The sequence below is a fragment of the Neophocaena asiaeorientalis genome, unplaced genomic scaffold (genome assembly GCF_003031525.2).
Source record: "Neophocaena asiaeorientalis asiaeorientalis breed wild unplaced genomic scaffold, Neophocaena_asiaeorientalis_V1.1 scaffold492, whole genome shotgun sequence".
Lineage (NCBI taxonomy): Eukaryota > Metazoa > Chordata > Mammalia > Artiodactyla > Phocoenidae > Neophocaena > Neophocaena asiaeorientalis.
In genome coordinates, this window is record NW_020171985.1 from 372,768 (window position 1) to 387,178 (window position 14,411).

At 36.2% G+C, this 14,411-nt stretch overlaps 1 protein-coding gene across 10 annotated transcripts in view; it reads left to right on the top strand.

The window, feature by feature from the left end:
• Positions 1-14,411, top strand: part of THOC2 (THO complex subunit 2) — a 99,530-nt gene that overhangs the window by 61,686 nt on the left and 23,433 nt on the right. For all 10 annotated transcript variants that reach the window (XR_003003523.1, XM_024747099.1, XM_024747114.1 and 7 more), the window contains 9 exons: positions 45-175; positions 273-374; positions 4,670-4,754; positions 5,409-5,502; positions 5,905-5,985; positions 7,922-8,018; positions 10,056-10,173; positions 11,158-11,337; positions 12,146-12,310. Coding sequence is in view for 9 of the 10 variants with exons in the window: in XM_024747099.1 (XP_024602867.1) it covers positions 45-175; positions 273-374; positions 4,670-4,754; positions 5,409-5,502; positions 5,905-5,985; positions 7,922-8,018; positions 10,056-10,173; positions 11,158-11,337; positions 12,146-12,310 (1,053 nt within the window). In the remaining variant the exon portion in view is untranslated. The remainder of the gene's footprint in view (positions 1-44; positions 176-272; positions 375-4,669; positions 4,755-5,408; positions 5,503-5,904; positions 5,986-7,921; positions 8,019-10,055; positions 10,174-11,157; positions 11,338-12,145; positions 12,311-14,411) is intronic.

Here is a 14,411-nt window from a genome sequence, read left to right on the forward strand (position 1 = left end):
TATGTATCTCTTAACTGAAATAATTTTTCCTCCATTTTTCATAGGAAGTTATCCTTAGCTGCTTGCTTAGCATTACTGACCAGGTATTACTTCCATCTCTTTCTTTGATGGACTGCAATGCTTGTATGTCTGAGGAACTGTGGGGAATGTTTAAAACATTTCCATATCAGCATAGGTAAATACATAGTATTTTTGTATTTTTAGCTACTATTCTAGTGCACTAACCTCTAAGTGTTTAACTTTTCCTAATTCTTCATCTCATCATTTTCAAGATATCGTCTGTATGGCCAGTGGAAGAATGAAACTTACAACAGTCATCCACTTTTAGTAAAAGTTAAAGCTCAAACAATAGACAGAGCCAAATATATCATGAAGTAAGTTTTAATTTATTTTTCTTCTTAATATCTGGATCTGATTTACTTTCTTTCAGCCAGCTTATGTCTGAGCCTCAGTTTTGAGGAAGCCCAGGAGTATTTGCTAATGGTGTAGCTAATTATATACTACACATAGAGTGACTATCAATTTTTGTGGTTTTTAGCTCATTTTGACTACCATGCTAGTTTTTGTAGTTGTCATGTTTGCACAGCTATAAAATCTGATAAAAATCCTCTTTAGGATGCATTATATTATAGGATGAGGTTTTTTTTTTTTTTAAAGGAGAACATACTGTGTAACCTTCGCTCAGTTTGCATAATACATTCAGTGGCTTGTACAAGGTAGTCAAAGTTCTAGGAATTTCTGTTGAAAGTTATAATAAAGATTTATTTTTTCTTTCTGGAAGATCTAGTAGAATCATGCAGAACTATCTCCTTAAGGAGTCAACTTTTGAAAAATTTCTAGTTTTTTCATTTGTGTGCTTTATCTTCATGTCATTAAAAACATAAGAGTGGGGCTTCCCTGGTGGCTCAGTGGTTGAGAGTCCGCCTGCCGATGCAGGGGACACGGGTTCTTGCCCTGGTCCGGGAAGATCCCACATGCCGAGAAGCGGCTAGGCCCGTGAGCCATGGCCGCTGAGCCTGCACGTCCGGAGCCTGTGCTCCGCAACGGGAGAGGCCACAACAGTGAGAGGCCCGCGTACTGCAAAAAAAACAAAACAAAACAAAAGAGTGATGTTAATCTATTGATACTTCCTGATAAACTGTTTGAAGTTTAATTATGAAAATTGTATACTTCAGATCAGTATTGGTTTAGATACTAATTACACTGCTGTATTGCAAGGGTTTTCAGCAAGGCTGTTTATTATCATTTCTTTTACATTTGTGCAGTCGTATGGTTATTCTAATTAGAAGTAGTACATTCACTGGTTTAACTAACAGTATGCAATGACACTTTTTTTTTAAATAGTAAATTTATTCATTTATTTATTTATGGCTGCGTTGGGTCTTTGTTGCTGTGCACGGGCTTTCTCTAGTTGCGGCGAGCGGGGGCTACTCTTCGTTGTGGTGCACGGGCTTCTCATTGTGGTGGCTTCTCTTGTTGTGGAGCACAGGCTCTAGGCATGTGAGGTTCAGTAGTTGTGGCTCGCAGGCTCTAGAGCGCAGGGTCAGCAGTTGTGGTGCACAGGCTTAGTTGCTCTGCGGCATGTAGAATCTTCTCAGACTAGGGCTCGAACCCATGTCCCCTGCATTGTCAGGCAGATTCTTAACCACTGTGCCACCAGGGAAGCCCCCAGTGATACTTTCTTTGCTGAGTGATATTGTCGTAAGTCACAGTCTACCAGGGAAACAGGTGTGTGCACAATCACAGTCTGGTTTAATAGATGCTGTTATACAATATGTATAAAGTTCTATGGGATGGTAGAGAGGAGAATGAATATTTCACCCCATGGAAGTTGGGGAAGGCATGGAAAGAGATGATATTAGAACTGGTCCTTCCAAAAGAGTTCTAGGCTTAAAAATTCCCCAAGTAGAGTTTCTAGCTTAACAACAACTAATATTTTTGAAGCCATTACTATGTGTGGTAGGTGCTGAACTAAGTGCTTTATATGGATTATTTAATGATACATTAAATTTTTTTTTGATAAATTTATTTATTTTTGGCTGTGTTGGGTCTTCGTTGCAGCACGTGGGCTTTCTCTAGTTGCGGCGAGCAGGGGCTATTCTTCATTGCAGTGCGGTGGCTTCTCTCGTCGTGGAGCACGGGCTCTAGGTGCGCGGGCTCAGTCGTTGTGGCTCACGGGCTCTAGAGCACAGGCTCAGTAGTTGTGGCGCACGGGCTTAGTTGCTCCGAGGCATGTGGGATCTTCCTGGACCAGGGATCAAACCCGTGTCCCCTGCATTGACAGGCGTATTCTCAACCACTGCACCACCAGGGAAGCCCCGATACATTAAATATTGAATCTGTCTCTTCCACTCTCTACCACCACTAACTTAGTTCTTTTATCTGGATTGTTATAGTGCCTTGTATTATTCTCTTTCTTCAAAATCCTTTGGTGACTAAGCATTGCCTGCAGGTTATATGTCAGACTTTATGGCTTGGTGATATAAGAGAACCTTCATGATCTGTCTCTCCCTATTTCCATCCTCATTTCCCGCCAATTCTACCTCTAGCTGTACTGAGCCCACTTATGTTTCCCTCAGTGTGCTATGGTCTCCTTTTCCTTTGCATATAAATTTTTGTTTCTTTTGTTTGTACAGGTTTTCCCTTACCTCTTTTTCCTCTCTCCATCTGGTGACCTCATCATTGGACAGTGGGCTCCAGTGTCACCTCTGTGAAGCCTTTCCTTGCACATACCACCAAGCACAATTGATTGTTCTTTATTTGTGCTACCACTATGTCATATGCATATAACTACTATCATACCGCTTATGTATATTGCTATGATTATTTTTCTTTTTAAAATTATCTAATTTTTGGACTATTTTATATATTCACATGGTTTAAATTGTAGTAGATATGAAAAGGTAGACAGTAAAAAATCTCTCACCCTGTCCACTCAGTTCTCCCAAGGAAAAAAAAAAGTGGTCACTGTTTAGTTGCTTATTTATCATTCCGGCTATTTTTATGTATATGCAAGTGAATACAAATATATTATTCCCTCCCTTTTTATACTATTGATAGCATATAATAAGTACTGTTCTATAAGTTGCTCTATTTGTTTAAGAATATAAAAAATTTTTAAGTGGTTTTAAATCTACCTCCCCAGCTGGACTGAGCTTGAGAGCAGGTGCTGTTACTCATCCTTGTATTCCTGGTGCTTAGCATTTTGCCTGTCACAGAAGACATTAATATGAATTAATGAATAAGTAAATTAATACAAATGTTTATCACAGAAGAATATGTGCAGAATTTTGAATGTACTCGGATTTTTGTTATATTTGTAAGCTCAGCTGTTTCACCAGCCTTGAATAATATGATTTTGATATTGATTGAACTTTTTAAGTTGAGAATGGAATGTATTAATTTATTGCTTGGGAATTTCACAAGTTTTGATTACTGTTTAAAACATGAATTTTCTATAGGGCATCCAGTAATTCATGCCACAAATGTTCATTGATTGTGTTCCATATGCCAAGCACCATGGTTGCTTGAGAGGAGGACATAATCAAGAGAATATTCCTTTTATTTATTTTTTTTTGGTGTTGGGGGAGAGGAAGCAGAAGGGAATGGGATAAAAAATATGGAAAGGAAGGGTTGGCTTTGGTAAGTAGGAGGGCTTGCCTGAAATAGTAGGGTTAGAAGTAAGGGCAGGTGGTGGTAGAACTTTATTTGTGCTTCAAATAAAGCTTCAAAGTAGAACAGAGTGTAGCCAAAGTTTAAAACTGATGGGTCTCTCTTTTCCATGGGACAAAAAGAAACTGGGCCATGCAGAATGGGAAAGGGAAGCAGTTGTTGATGAAATAATTTTGATTAATGGATCAGTTTTGTCATAAGAAGTTTCTTAAGATAATTATATCAAGTTTGTCACTTCCAGAATGGTCACATTCCTTGAATTGTCAACTAAATTCATTATTTGCTTCATTACATTTTCACTCTAGAAAGCTTCCTGTCACTTGTTAGTTTTTCAGGTTTCTAGATTTATTATGTAGTAATTTCATCAGAAGAGTTTAAGATCCTGTGTAATAATTGTTTTGAATTTGTAAGCATTTTGTAGATATAAATTTCCAAAATGTTAGTAAAAGAATACTGAGTAGAGGGAGAATTAAAGAGGAAGGACAAGAGTAGAATTGATTTTTCAAGAATTGTTTACTTTGAATATGAAAACCAGAGAACTTCTTATATCAAGGAGTGCAGCATTAGCTATTACTCTGTTAGGGTCATTGAGACAGATGGCATGAGGCATTTCAAAGTATTACACCAAATTTGATATCTTAATCCCTAAAGTGATAATGAGCCCTTCTAAATCTAAAATAATTATTCTCTGTAAGAAGAGTTTTATGTACTTGTAGAGTACGTTAAGAGTTTTAATGCTTATTAGACTATTATTATAAAATGAACATGTGTATATTGTAAATGTTAAGCATTAATACAAAATTTTAATACCCTTTTGGAGAATGCCTAATCAAAATAGCCCAAGTCCTGTAGTAAAGCATATGATGAGGGTGGTTGTTTACATGGATCCATTTTGGATATTTGGGAAATAAAATTTTTTTCATGATGTAACAAAGCTACCAACATTAAAAGGGAAATTACTTAAGATGATCCCTGCCACCTTTTTCTCCCCTTGTAGGCGTCTAACCAAGGAAAATGTGAAGCCTTCTGGAAGACAAATTGGGAAGTTGAGCCACAGCAATCCAACCATTTTGTTTGATTATGTATGTTTTGAGGTTAATACTATTTTCAGGGATTTTTCTTTTTGTAGTCTTTAAATCAGCACAAGTGGAAATAGAATGATGTAGTTTAAAAATGTTTGATAGTTTTAGGGGACAAAAACTTTAGCAAATGAAACATTGTATGGTTATTCTAAAAACAAAATTTAGTATGTAATATGTTTAACACATTGATCTACTTTTCTAACAATAAGTGACAGTGCTACTGTTATTAAACAGACTAACATTGTCTTGTGTACCACATTTTGAGTTATAAAAACATTAATAAAGTGATGCATTATTTGTTGATTTTAGTTTTTAGAAACATTTGAACAGCATTTCATTGTGATTCAGATGTGACACTTTCATGTTTAGAAAGAGATTTCTAAAACACATTTGACATAAGTCTAGCCTCTATAATTCCAAAATTCAAGTTTGGATGCCCTGGAATTATTTCCTAATTGGAAATTGTAGCCTAAGAAAATATTTTCTAAGGAAATGATAGAATAGTAGGTTTTATATAAATACACAATGGAAGGAAACTAATTTTAAGCATTATTTCTTTTGAAAAATAAAGAAGTGTAGCCATTATTTAGTTAGCACGATAAAAGTTCTCTTTTGATTAGTCAATGCCTTTTATTCTTTGTTGCTGTCTTCCAGATCTTGTCACAAATACAGAAGTATGATAACTTAATAACGCCTGTAGTAGATTCATTGAAATACCTCACTTCGTTGAATTATGACGTCTTGGCCTGTATCCTTTCAGGTGAAGTAATAACATAGATTTCACGTTTCATAGATCTTAGTGGTGAATGTTTTATTTTCATTCTAAGTTCCTTTAGCAACCATCTGAGGTTGATTCAGTTGGCTGATCGAGAGGTTGACCAGTTGGGAGTTTGTGTGTGTGTCTGTGTTGTATACTGAGAAAGACAATGTTAAGATTACTAAATATCTTTGATATAGTTAGAATCTGCTTGCTGAAAGCTGGGAAAGAGGCTAAAAAAGAAAAGTTGGTACTACAGTGAGTGTATTTTTCCATAATTGGTAATAAATTGGAGCTAACAATTTATTTTCCAAGGGGTGGCTTTTTGTTGTTGTTGTTTTAGTGGTCTTTGTTAGGGATGTGGTGACAAATTTTTTTCTTAATATATGAAAGATTGTATCATTGAAGCTTTAGCTAATCCAGAAAAGGAGAGAATGAAACATGACGACACAACCATCTCAAGCTGGCTTCAGAGTAAGTATTTTTATTTTTCCAAGGATGAAATTTCCATCTTTTGTCATTGCTGTGCTATGTATTCTGTTACCTATGCTAAGAGCCTATTTGTCAAGTGCTCTTGAGAATATCTAGCCACTCAACTTGTTCTACAGAGGGTCCATGTCCTTGGCTGTGTAAGGAGGTTCATATGGTACTTAATTCATTTTCTAACTCAAGAGGCCAGTATTGGCTGTGATAGCATTTGGGCAAGCATTACTGGGGAGATGAAAGTTCCCATCCATTCTGTTACTTTAGAAGAATTAATCTTTTTTTTTAAAGATTTTTTTCTTGATGTGGACCAATTTTAAAGTCTTTATTGAATTTGTTACAATATTGCTTCTGTTTTATGTTTTGGTTTTTTGGCTGTGAGGCATGTGGGCTCTTAGCTCTCCAACCAGGGATCGAACCTGCACCCCCTACATTTGAAGGTGAAGTCTTAACCAGTGAACTGCCAGGGAAGTCCCTAGAAGAATTAATCTTAAGGAAACTATTCTCCCTTCTCTCCTTTCCATCCTGAGGTTCCAGTCACCTTAAAAGAACAAAAACTTGGTTGTTTAACAAAAAGCCCTAGCCTTGTTTTTTTTCCTTGTACCTTTGATTTCTAGCAGCCAGTTACATTTTCTTTCAACCTGTTGTGTCTCTGGTAGCTGAATCTTGCAGTAGCTTCCCATTGCTCTTTGAAGTCTGCAATGTGTAATAAATCATACAAGTAAATTCTTTTGGAATCAGGTCCTTTCTATACTAGCCTCATCTTTTGCCCCTCCCTAATATTCTAGGTTCCGTTAATGCTGAACTTCTTGCACTTTCCATGGCCTTTTGCACATGTTATTCCCTCTTATTGGGGTACCCTTGGAGTACCCTTCTATGCCCACTCATCTCTTCCAACACATTTTCTACTTATTCATTAGATTTCAGCTTAGAGGTCGCTTTCTTTGGAAAGCTTTCCCTGTTAACAACCCAAAAGTCAGAATAAGGTGCCCCTCTTCTGTACTTCTATGAAACTTTTTATTCATCGTAGTTATTTTAGTTTAGTTTTCTATATCTCTCTGGACTGTAAGTTCCTTGAGGGCAGGACCTGTGTTTTGTCCATTGTCCTTTAGGTGCTCAGCAAATAATTCTTGAAAAGGCTGCAGATCACTTGACTTTACTGGGGTCTCCTCCTCTTTTTTTTTTTTTTTTTTTTTTTTTACAAAGGCCACGCCGTGCTGCATGCAGGATCTTGGTTTCCTGACCAAGGATTGAACCCATGCCCCCTGCATTGGGTGTGCCAAGTCTTAACAATTGGATGGCCAGGGAAGTCCCTCCTGCTCTTGTCTTGAGTGGGGTTTTCTCCCTACTAATGTGATAAGGACTCTTGGCTAAAATTGGTCTTTTGATTGCTTCTTGGTCTGGCAATGTTTCCTTGCCCCTCCACAACTAGTCGCATGTTCCTAGATAAAATGAGATTTTTTTGTGTGACTCAGACATTTGAGGGGCAGGTGTTTTGTTGATCATTCAAGTTTACTGAGTTATCTGCAAGATTTTGTTGTGGCCTAATTAATGTCACAAGTTATGGAATCAGGCCGTATAAGTTTGAATCACTGTTCTACCTCATACCAACTGTGTGTCCATGAGCAAGTTACGTGACCTCTCTGTTCGGAATTTCCCTCATCGATAGGTTAATACCAACCTGAGATAATTACTGCAAAGGTTAAATGAGATAATTACATAAAGAGCTTAATAGATTGCTTGGCATATGTATGGTCAATAAATATTAGCTATTATTAATTATAAAATTCTGTTCAGTGGCATCAGCAATACAATTTTTCTCACCTCATTTTGTTTTGGAAATTTCGTTGAAATAACACTTAATATTGTGCTTTTTGTTTTATGAACTGTTTTTTAAAAAGCCCTATTCCTTTTTTATCTCATATAGGTCTGGCTAGTTTCTGTGGTGCAGTTTTTCGTAAATATCCAATTGATCTTGCTGGTCTTCTTCAATATGTGGCTAATCAGCTAAAGGCAGGCAAAAGGTATTCATAGCAAATTATATGTAAATGAAATTCAGTAATTAGAGTACTTCTGCCGGTATTGGGATACTGACATTGCTATTATGTTGAAAAACTGTTTGTTGGTTGTAGGCTTAAGAAAATAATTGCTCACTTATTTATATGGAATTCTTTAATTAAAAGAAATAACTTAAAATATGCAGAAAGAAATGTAATATTTGGCTATATGTGTAACTCATTAAAGTAACTAACTCACTTTGACTACCTGTTAGGCTTTTGAATAAATGGTTGATATGGTATATTGTAAATCCTCTTACGGCAAAACTCATTGCACTATTGATTATGCTACTGGACAGTAATTGGCCTTTACATTGAACATTTGGTAGGAATGTGTTTATTTTGAGGGTATGTATAGTATCTTTAAAACACAACTATTTTTTGAATTTAAACTTCAGAGATAGTTAACACTAGTGCACCTTTTGGACATTGTCTTCTTTTCTTTATAAATACTGAGTTTTATTATTTTATTCTGGACCAATATCAGTGCTTAGAGTTTGAATTAGAATGTATATTAAACCCCATCAGCAATAGACTGACTAGACTCAAAAGAACTGGAAATGGTTTTCAAAAGCTTTCTGGTAGAAAGCAAACAGAAATCTGTAAAGCTATCTGGTGCTCCAAACAAGTATTACCTAAGTAATTCTTGACAGATTATTTTGGTTTAGGGAAAGCTTTTAAAAAAATTAGGTTTGGGATTTAATCCGCATATATCACTTGCTTTATACTCATCTATTGGCCATTCGTATACATTTTACTCTTCTGTGTCTGTATAGGCCAGGAAAACATCACATTACTTTTAAATCTCTAGTTCAGTTTTCTGTACTGTGATATAGTTTTTGTGACCATCTAATGAAAAGATTGTTTAAAGGAAAAACAAAATATTTCATTGGTACTTGTTGCATACTTATTTGAAGAGGACCCTCTTGTTTTCAAAAACTATGTTTAGAGAAGCAAGGCAAGTTGAGAGAGTAAGCACTTAATAAGAATCTTAGAAAACTGTTCCTTTGTCTATTAACTTGTGTCTTGGGTATACCTAGCTTTACCTTTCTTTGGAAAAACATCTGTATTTGTTCTGTAGGAAAAAATGTTTTTCCTTATCTTCATTACTTAACAAAGTAAGGAAGATCTTGGAAGTCATAAGGTGTTATTTCCATTGACAGTCCTAAACTTTGAGAATTCAAATGAATAACTGTTGGCACAGTAATAAATATGTGTAAGGCAGGCCACTAAACTGTCATCTTAGGCCCAAATATCACAACTTGGAATTTGCATTTCCTTCCTTTTTTCCTTTCTCCTCTCCCTCCCTCCATTCCTCCCAAGTGTGTGTGATTGTTTAAGGAGATGGCTCTATACTATCAAAAAATATATATTGAGCATCCTGTACTGGAGGATAAAAAAAAAAATGTTATGAAGGGCATTATTGGGTTGGCTGCTAAAAATGAAATATGACCTGTATATTAGATAAAAGTATTGTATCAGTGTTAGGTTTACTAAAGTTGATAACTATTGCTGTGGTTATGTAAGAGAATAGCGATAGTCTTAGGAAACACATTAGCAATTTTAGGGGTAATTAGGAATTTTAGGTACCTCTAAAATGATGTTACTTACTAGATAAGTTACTCTCACATAGTTCAAGAAAATTGTGTGTGAGAGAGAGAGAGAGAGTGTGTGTGTGTGTGTGTGTGTGTGTGTGGGAGAGAGAGAGAGAGAAGATGGGGGAGAGAGAGAGAAAACAGAAATGATAAAGTGAACAGGATGTTCACAATGTTAATAACAGGTGAAATAGGGATAAAGGCTATGTGGGTGTGCTTTGTACTATTCTTATCTTTGTATCCTATCTGTAAGTTTGAAATTACTTCCAAATAAAAAGTTAAACATATTACATGCCCCAAATATTTATATACTAATAATTTAGGGATTCTTAGTATATTAATTACAATTCATTTTTACTTTTATGTTTGAAGTTTCAACTATAGACTATTTCTTATTATTCCTAAATAGTTTTGACCTGCTTATATTGAAAGAAGTGGTACAAAAAATGGCAGGAATAGAAATTACAGAAGAAATGACAATGGAGCAACTAGAGGCCATGACTGGTGGAGAGCAACTAAAAGCTGAGGTGAGAATTGCTCTTTTTGTTTAGTGACTCAAAATTCAAAATGTATGCATGCTCCCTTTTAAAATTGCATCAAAAAAAATAAAATACTTGGGAATAAACATCACCAAGGAGGTGAAAGACTTAAAAGCTGAAAACTATAAAACATTAATAAAGGAAATTGAAGATGATTCAAAGAAATGGAAAGATATCCCATGCTCTTAGATTGGCAGAGTTAACGTTGTTAAAATGGCTATGCTACCCAAAGCAATCTATAGATTGAATGCAATACCTATCAAATTACCCATGACATTTTTTACAGAACTAGAACAAATAATCCTAAAATTTATATGGAACCATAAAAGACCCAAAATTGCCAAAGCAATCCTGAGGAAAAAGAACAAAGCAGTAGGCATAACCCTCCCAGACTTCAGACAGTGTTACAAAGCTGCGGTAATCAAAATGTACGCATGTTCATAATAAAGAATTTAAACAGCACATAAGTACATAAAGCTAAGTGTCAAAGCCATACATACCCTCCTCTTAAAATCGCCCCCACCTCCCTTTTAAAAATTGCGATATACTAGTTATTTTAACCTTTTTAAAAAAGCTGAAACAAAGTGTAAAAGACAGTAAGTAATACATCTGGAGGGAAATAAATATCAAATCTTCTGTGGTCCTTGATACCCCAACGGGCATAAATCTGACAGTTGTTGACTCTGCCCCACACTGACTAAAGGATAATCCTTTATAAGGGACTGCATGGTAGAAAGTGGAAAATGTGTAGAAGTTTAAAGACAGTTGACAGTTATCTTTAAGCCAGTGACTAAAGCCAGTGGCAGTAATAGTGTCAGTAAAATAAATTTGTAAAGAGAGGGAAGGAATGTAGAGTGTGTGGGTTTGTTATCTTCAGGATTGTAACCAAACCCTTTCTGTGTTTTTTCTTCAAATCAGATGGCATGTGTTATGTACTGGTACACTGGTAAAGTTATGTCTTCTCTTTTGCAGGGTGGTTACTTTGGCCAGATAAGAAACACTAAAAAATCCTCCCAGAGATTAAAGGATGCACTATTAGACCATGATCTTGCTCTTCCTCTCTGTTTGCTTATGGCTCAGCAGAGGAATGGGGTAATCTTTCAGGAAGGTGGAGAGAAACATTTGAAACTCGTGGGAAAGCTCTATGATCAGGCAAGTTAAAGTGGCCTTTGTGTTTCTGTGGGTTTTTAAATCTTGATAGTGGAAAATATAGAATGTGATACAATTTGAAAAATGTCATTTTGCACATCATATATATATCATATGATATATATTATATACAATATATAATATGTAATTATATAATTATATATATAATAGAAATTCTGGAAATTGGAACTCTTTATAAGAGATGAATCTAGGGGATATAATAATATGTATAATGTTTTCAGTTAAGTAGATAACTTCAAGTTGTTTGCTCTCATCTTTTCTGATCTCTGGAAATCTGGAATTTCAGCCACAACAAAGTAGATACGATCTTCATTTATAAAATATATTTTAAAATATTAAGCACCAAAACCTATGGTTAGCCTACAAAATGTGTTTAACTGTCACCAACTATATTACAAGGAAATAAAAAACATCATGCATATTTTATAAAGTTTTCGACTTTTAAGGGCCAAGAAAATTGACTTGCATATACATAAAATTGTTCTATGTGATTTAGATAAATATATTCTGCTACTAAAGGTGGTGAACAATAGCTTGGAACTTGAGACCTTGGTTGACTATTAAAGTCTTAGATTAGTCAACTTTTCAGGACTTGAGTATCTTTTTTGTAATATGATTATATGATTAAGTTTGTAGATTGTCTCCAAAGTTCTTTCAAGTAGTAAAATTTGAATTCTTAATTGTTAATCAAAATATTGTTAAAATATATCTTAGTCATTTTGGAAAATGTTATGTTGGTTTAGTAAAATGGTAGCACATTTGTGTTTTTTGTCTTATTTTTTAAATTTAGTGTCATGATACCCTGGTACAGTTTGGTGGGTTTTTAGCATCTAATCTAAGCACAGAAGATTATATAAAGCGAGTGCCTTCAATTGATGTGCTCTGTAATGAATTTCACACACCCCATGATGCAGCATTTTTCCTGTCTAGGCCAATGTATGCACACCATATTTCGGTAAGTATAAGTATCTTTGCTGCCATTCAGGAATGATTCCACATTACTACTTAACTGTTTTATTTGTAAATGCATTTTAATTTGACATAGAGAGAGAGAGTTGCTCTTTTGTTAATACTCAGCTGTGTGCAGTGGGCAATGAAAATATCCCCTTTAAAAAGTAAGTCTTACTAGTTCTATAATTTTATTGTTACTACACCACCAGTTGTCCAAGTTGATGTCTTATGGGCCCTCTAGAACTGTAGTTCTCCAACATTAGTGCAGCTCATCAGGGAATTATTAGAGAATCACCAAGGAAGCATCTTAAAAACTCAACCCCATGTCCATAAATTCTAATTTAGTAATTTGAATGGTACCTGGGGATTTTTGTTTTGTTTTTGTTTTTTTAACAAGCACTAGATGATTCTGATGCAGGCGAATGTGGTACGTCATTCTGAGAAACACTCCTCTTGAATACAGAGAATCCTGTTTCCTCAGTGACAGTATCACTGTCAGACAGTTGACTTGCTATTACACGTACTGCCTTGAAAGAAATAAAGACTGACAGACTTAACCACCCCCAAACATTCTAAATACTCTTGGCACTCTCTGTTGTGTAACTTCTAGGAAAGGTATATTCATGGCTCTTGTTTTATTTCTCTCCACCTAAATGAAACAACTGACAACAAACAACAACAAAAAGCAAACTAGAGCCCTCCCAAGCAGGGTATCCTGTTAGTGACTGTATTGAAATTCAAGTAAGGTTGTGGGGGAAGAGAAGACAGCCCTCCTTCCTTTTCTCTATCTGCCACCTGGACTCTTCCCTTTAAAGCAGTTACCTCTAATAGGAATTTACTTTTCCTTTTCCCTCAGGGCCATGGTCAGTACTCTGTTTGGAAACTGTGGTACTTCCCCACTCTGACTGGAGCCCAAGCATATTCTTCATTTTTCTGTAGGCTTAGATTCTGGCCCTTCTGTTTATCTGTTGTTGTTTTTTAAGTCTGTGCTATGCAAGGCTTTCACTACAGATTTTGAGGAAGATCTTGTTCCCTTATCTTTAAGTAGGCTCCCTTCTTGTTCCCAGTGGGGATACAGGGCTGTGTAGTAGAGTGGGGGAAAAGGTGCTGAGAAATTTGGGATCTAATTGATCATTTAATCAACCATCAGCTGTTAGTGTTTACATATCAACTGCTACAGTCTCACACTTACCCTCTAACAACTAACTAAATGTTAATTGATTCAATTACCACTTGTAATACTGTGCTGTACTCTCTAGAGGGAAAAAGGGAATAAGGGAGTAGGATTGGGCTTCTTCTTCTCCTTTAGACTCTCTCAATCCAGAAAATTGTTATGCTCTCTTTGTGTAGTTATGTTTTGTGTTGTCGCCCCACCCCACAGTAGATCAGTCTCAGCTATACAACAGGGGACCTGATTTCTTGAAGGACTGAGGTGGGAGAATTGCTTCATCTCAGAAATTCTGACCTGCCCTGTGCTATACTGAGAAGTGACACACTAATCAGCGCTATTGAACCCTAGCAAACAGGAACACCTGGTTGCCTGAGGTTGGCTGAACTTTTCCAGGTCAGAAAATGGAGCAGGTCATTCATACCAACAGCTACTTTTTCCGTAGCCTGTGTAAAATATTGTGTCTTTGTCATTTAAGAGATAAAAATATCTAAACAAAGAAGTGTCATTTTCCTTTCAAGTTTGAGGAGAAAAACAGAGAACTATACAGAGGTGGCTATACAACCAAATCAGGGGTAGGCCACATGCCACCCCCTGGAAAGGGAATTCCTCGGCAACCTTGGTTACACTGGATTGGGCATCCAGGCTTTCCTAGGGATCCTTACTTTTGCCTCTTGGGTGAAAGCCCCTCTTGAAGAACCTTTGATGAGAGAGTATGAGTATTAGAGGGCTGCTAGGTCCCTTCCATAAATTGACTATTGGCAGGCTCTCATGGGAATAACATTGTTAGGCCAAGAGCTTTTTGAACAGTAATTAGAAGTACAGCAGGGAATTCCCTGGTGGTCCAGTGGTTAGGACTCTGCACTTCCACTGCAGGGGGCATGGGTTCGATCCCTGGTTGAGGAACTAAGATACCGCATGCTGCGCGGCACGGCCA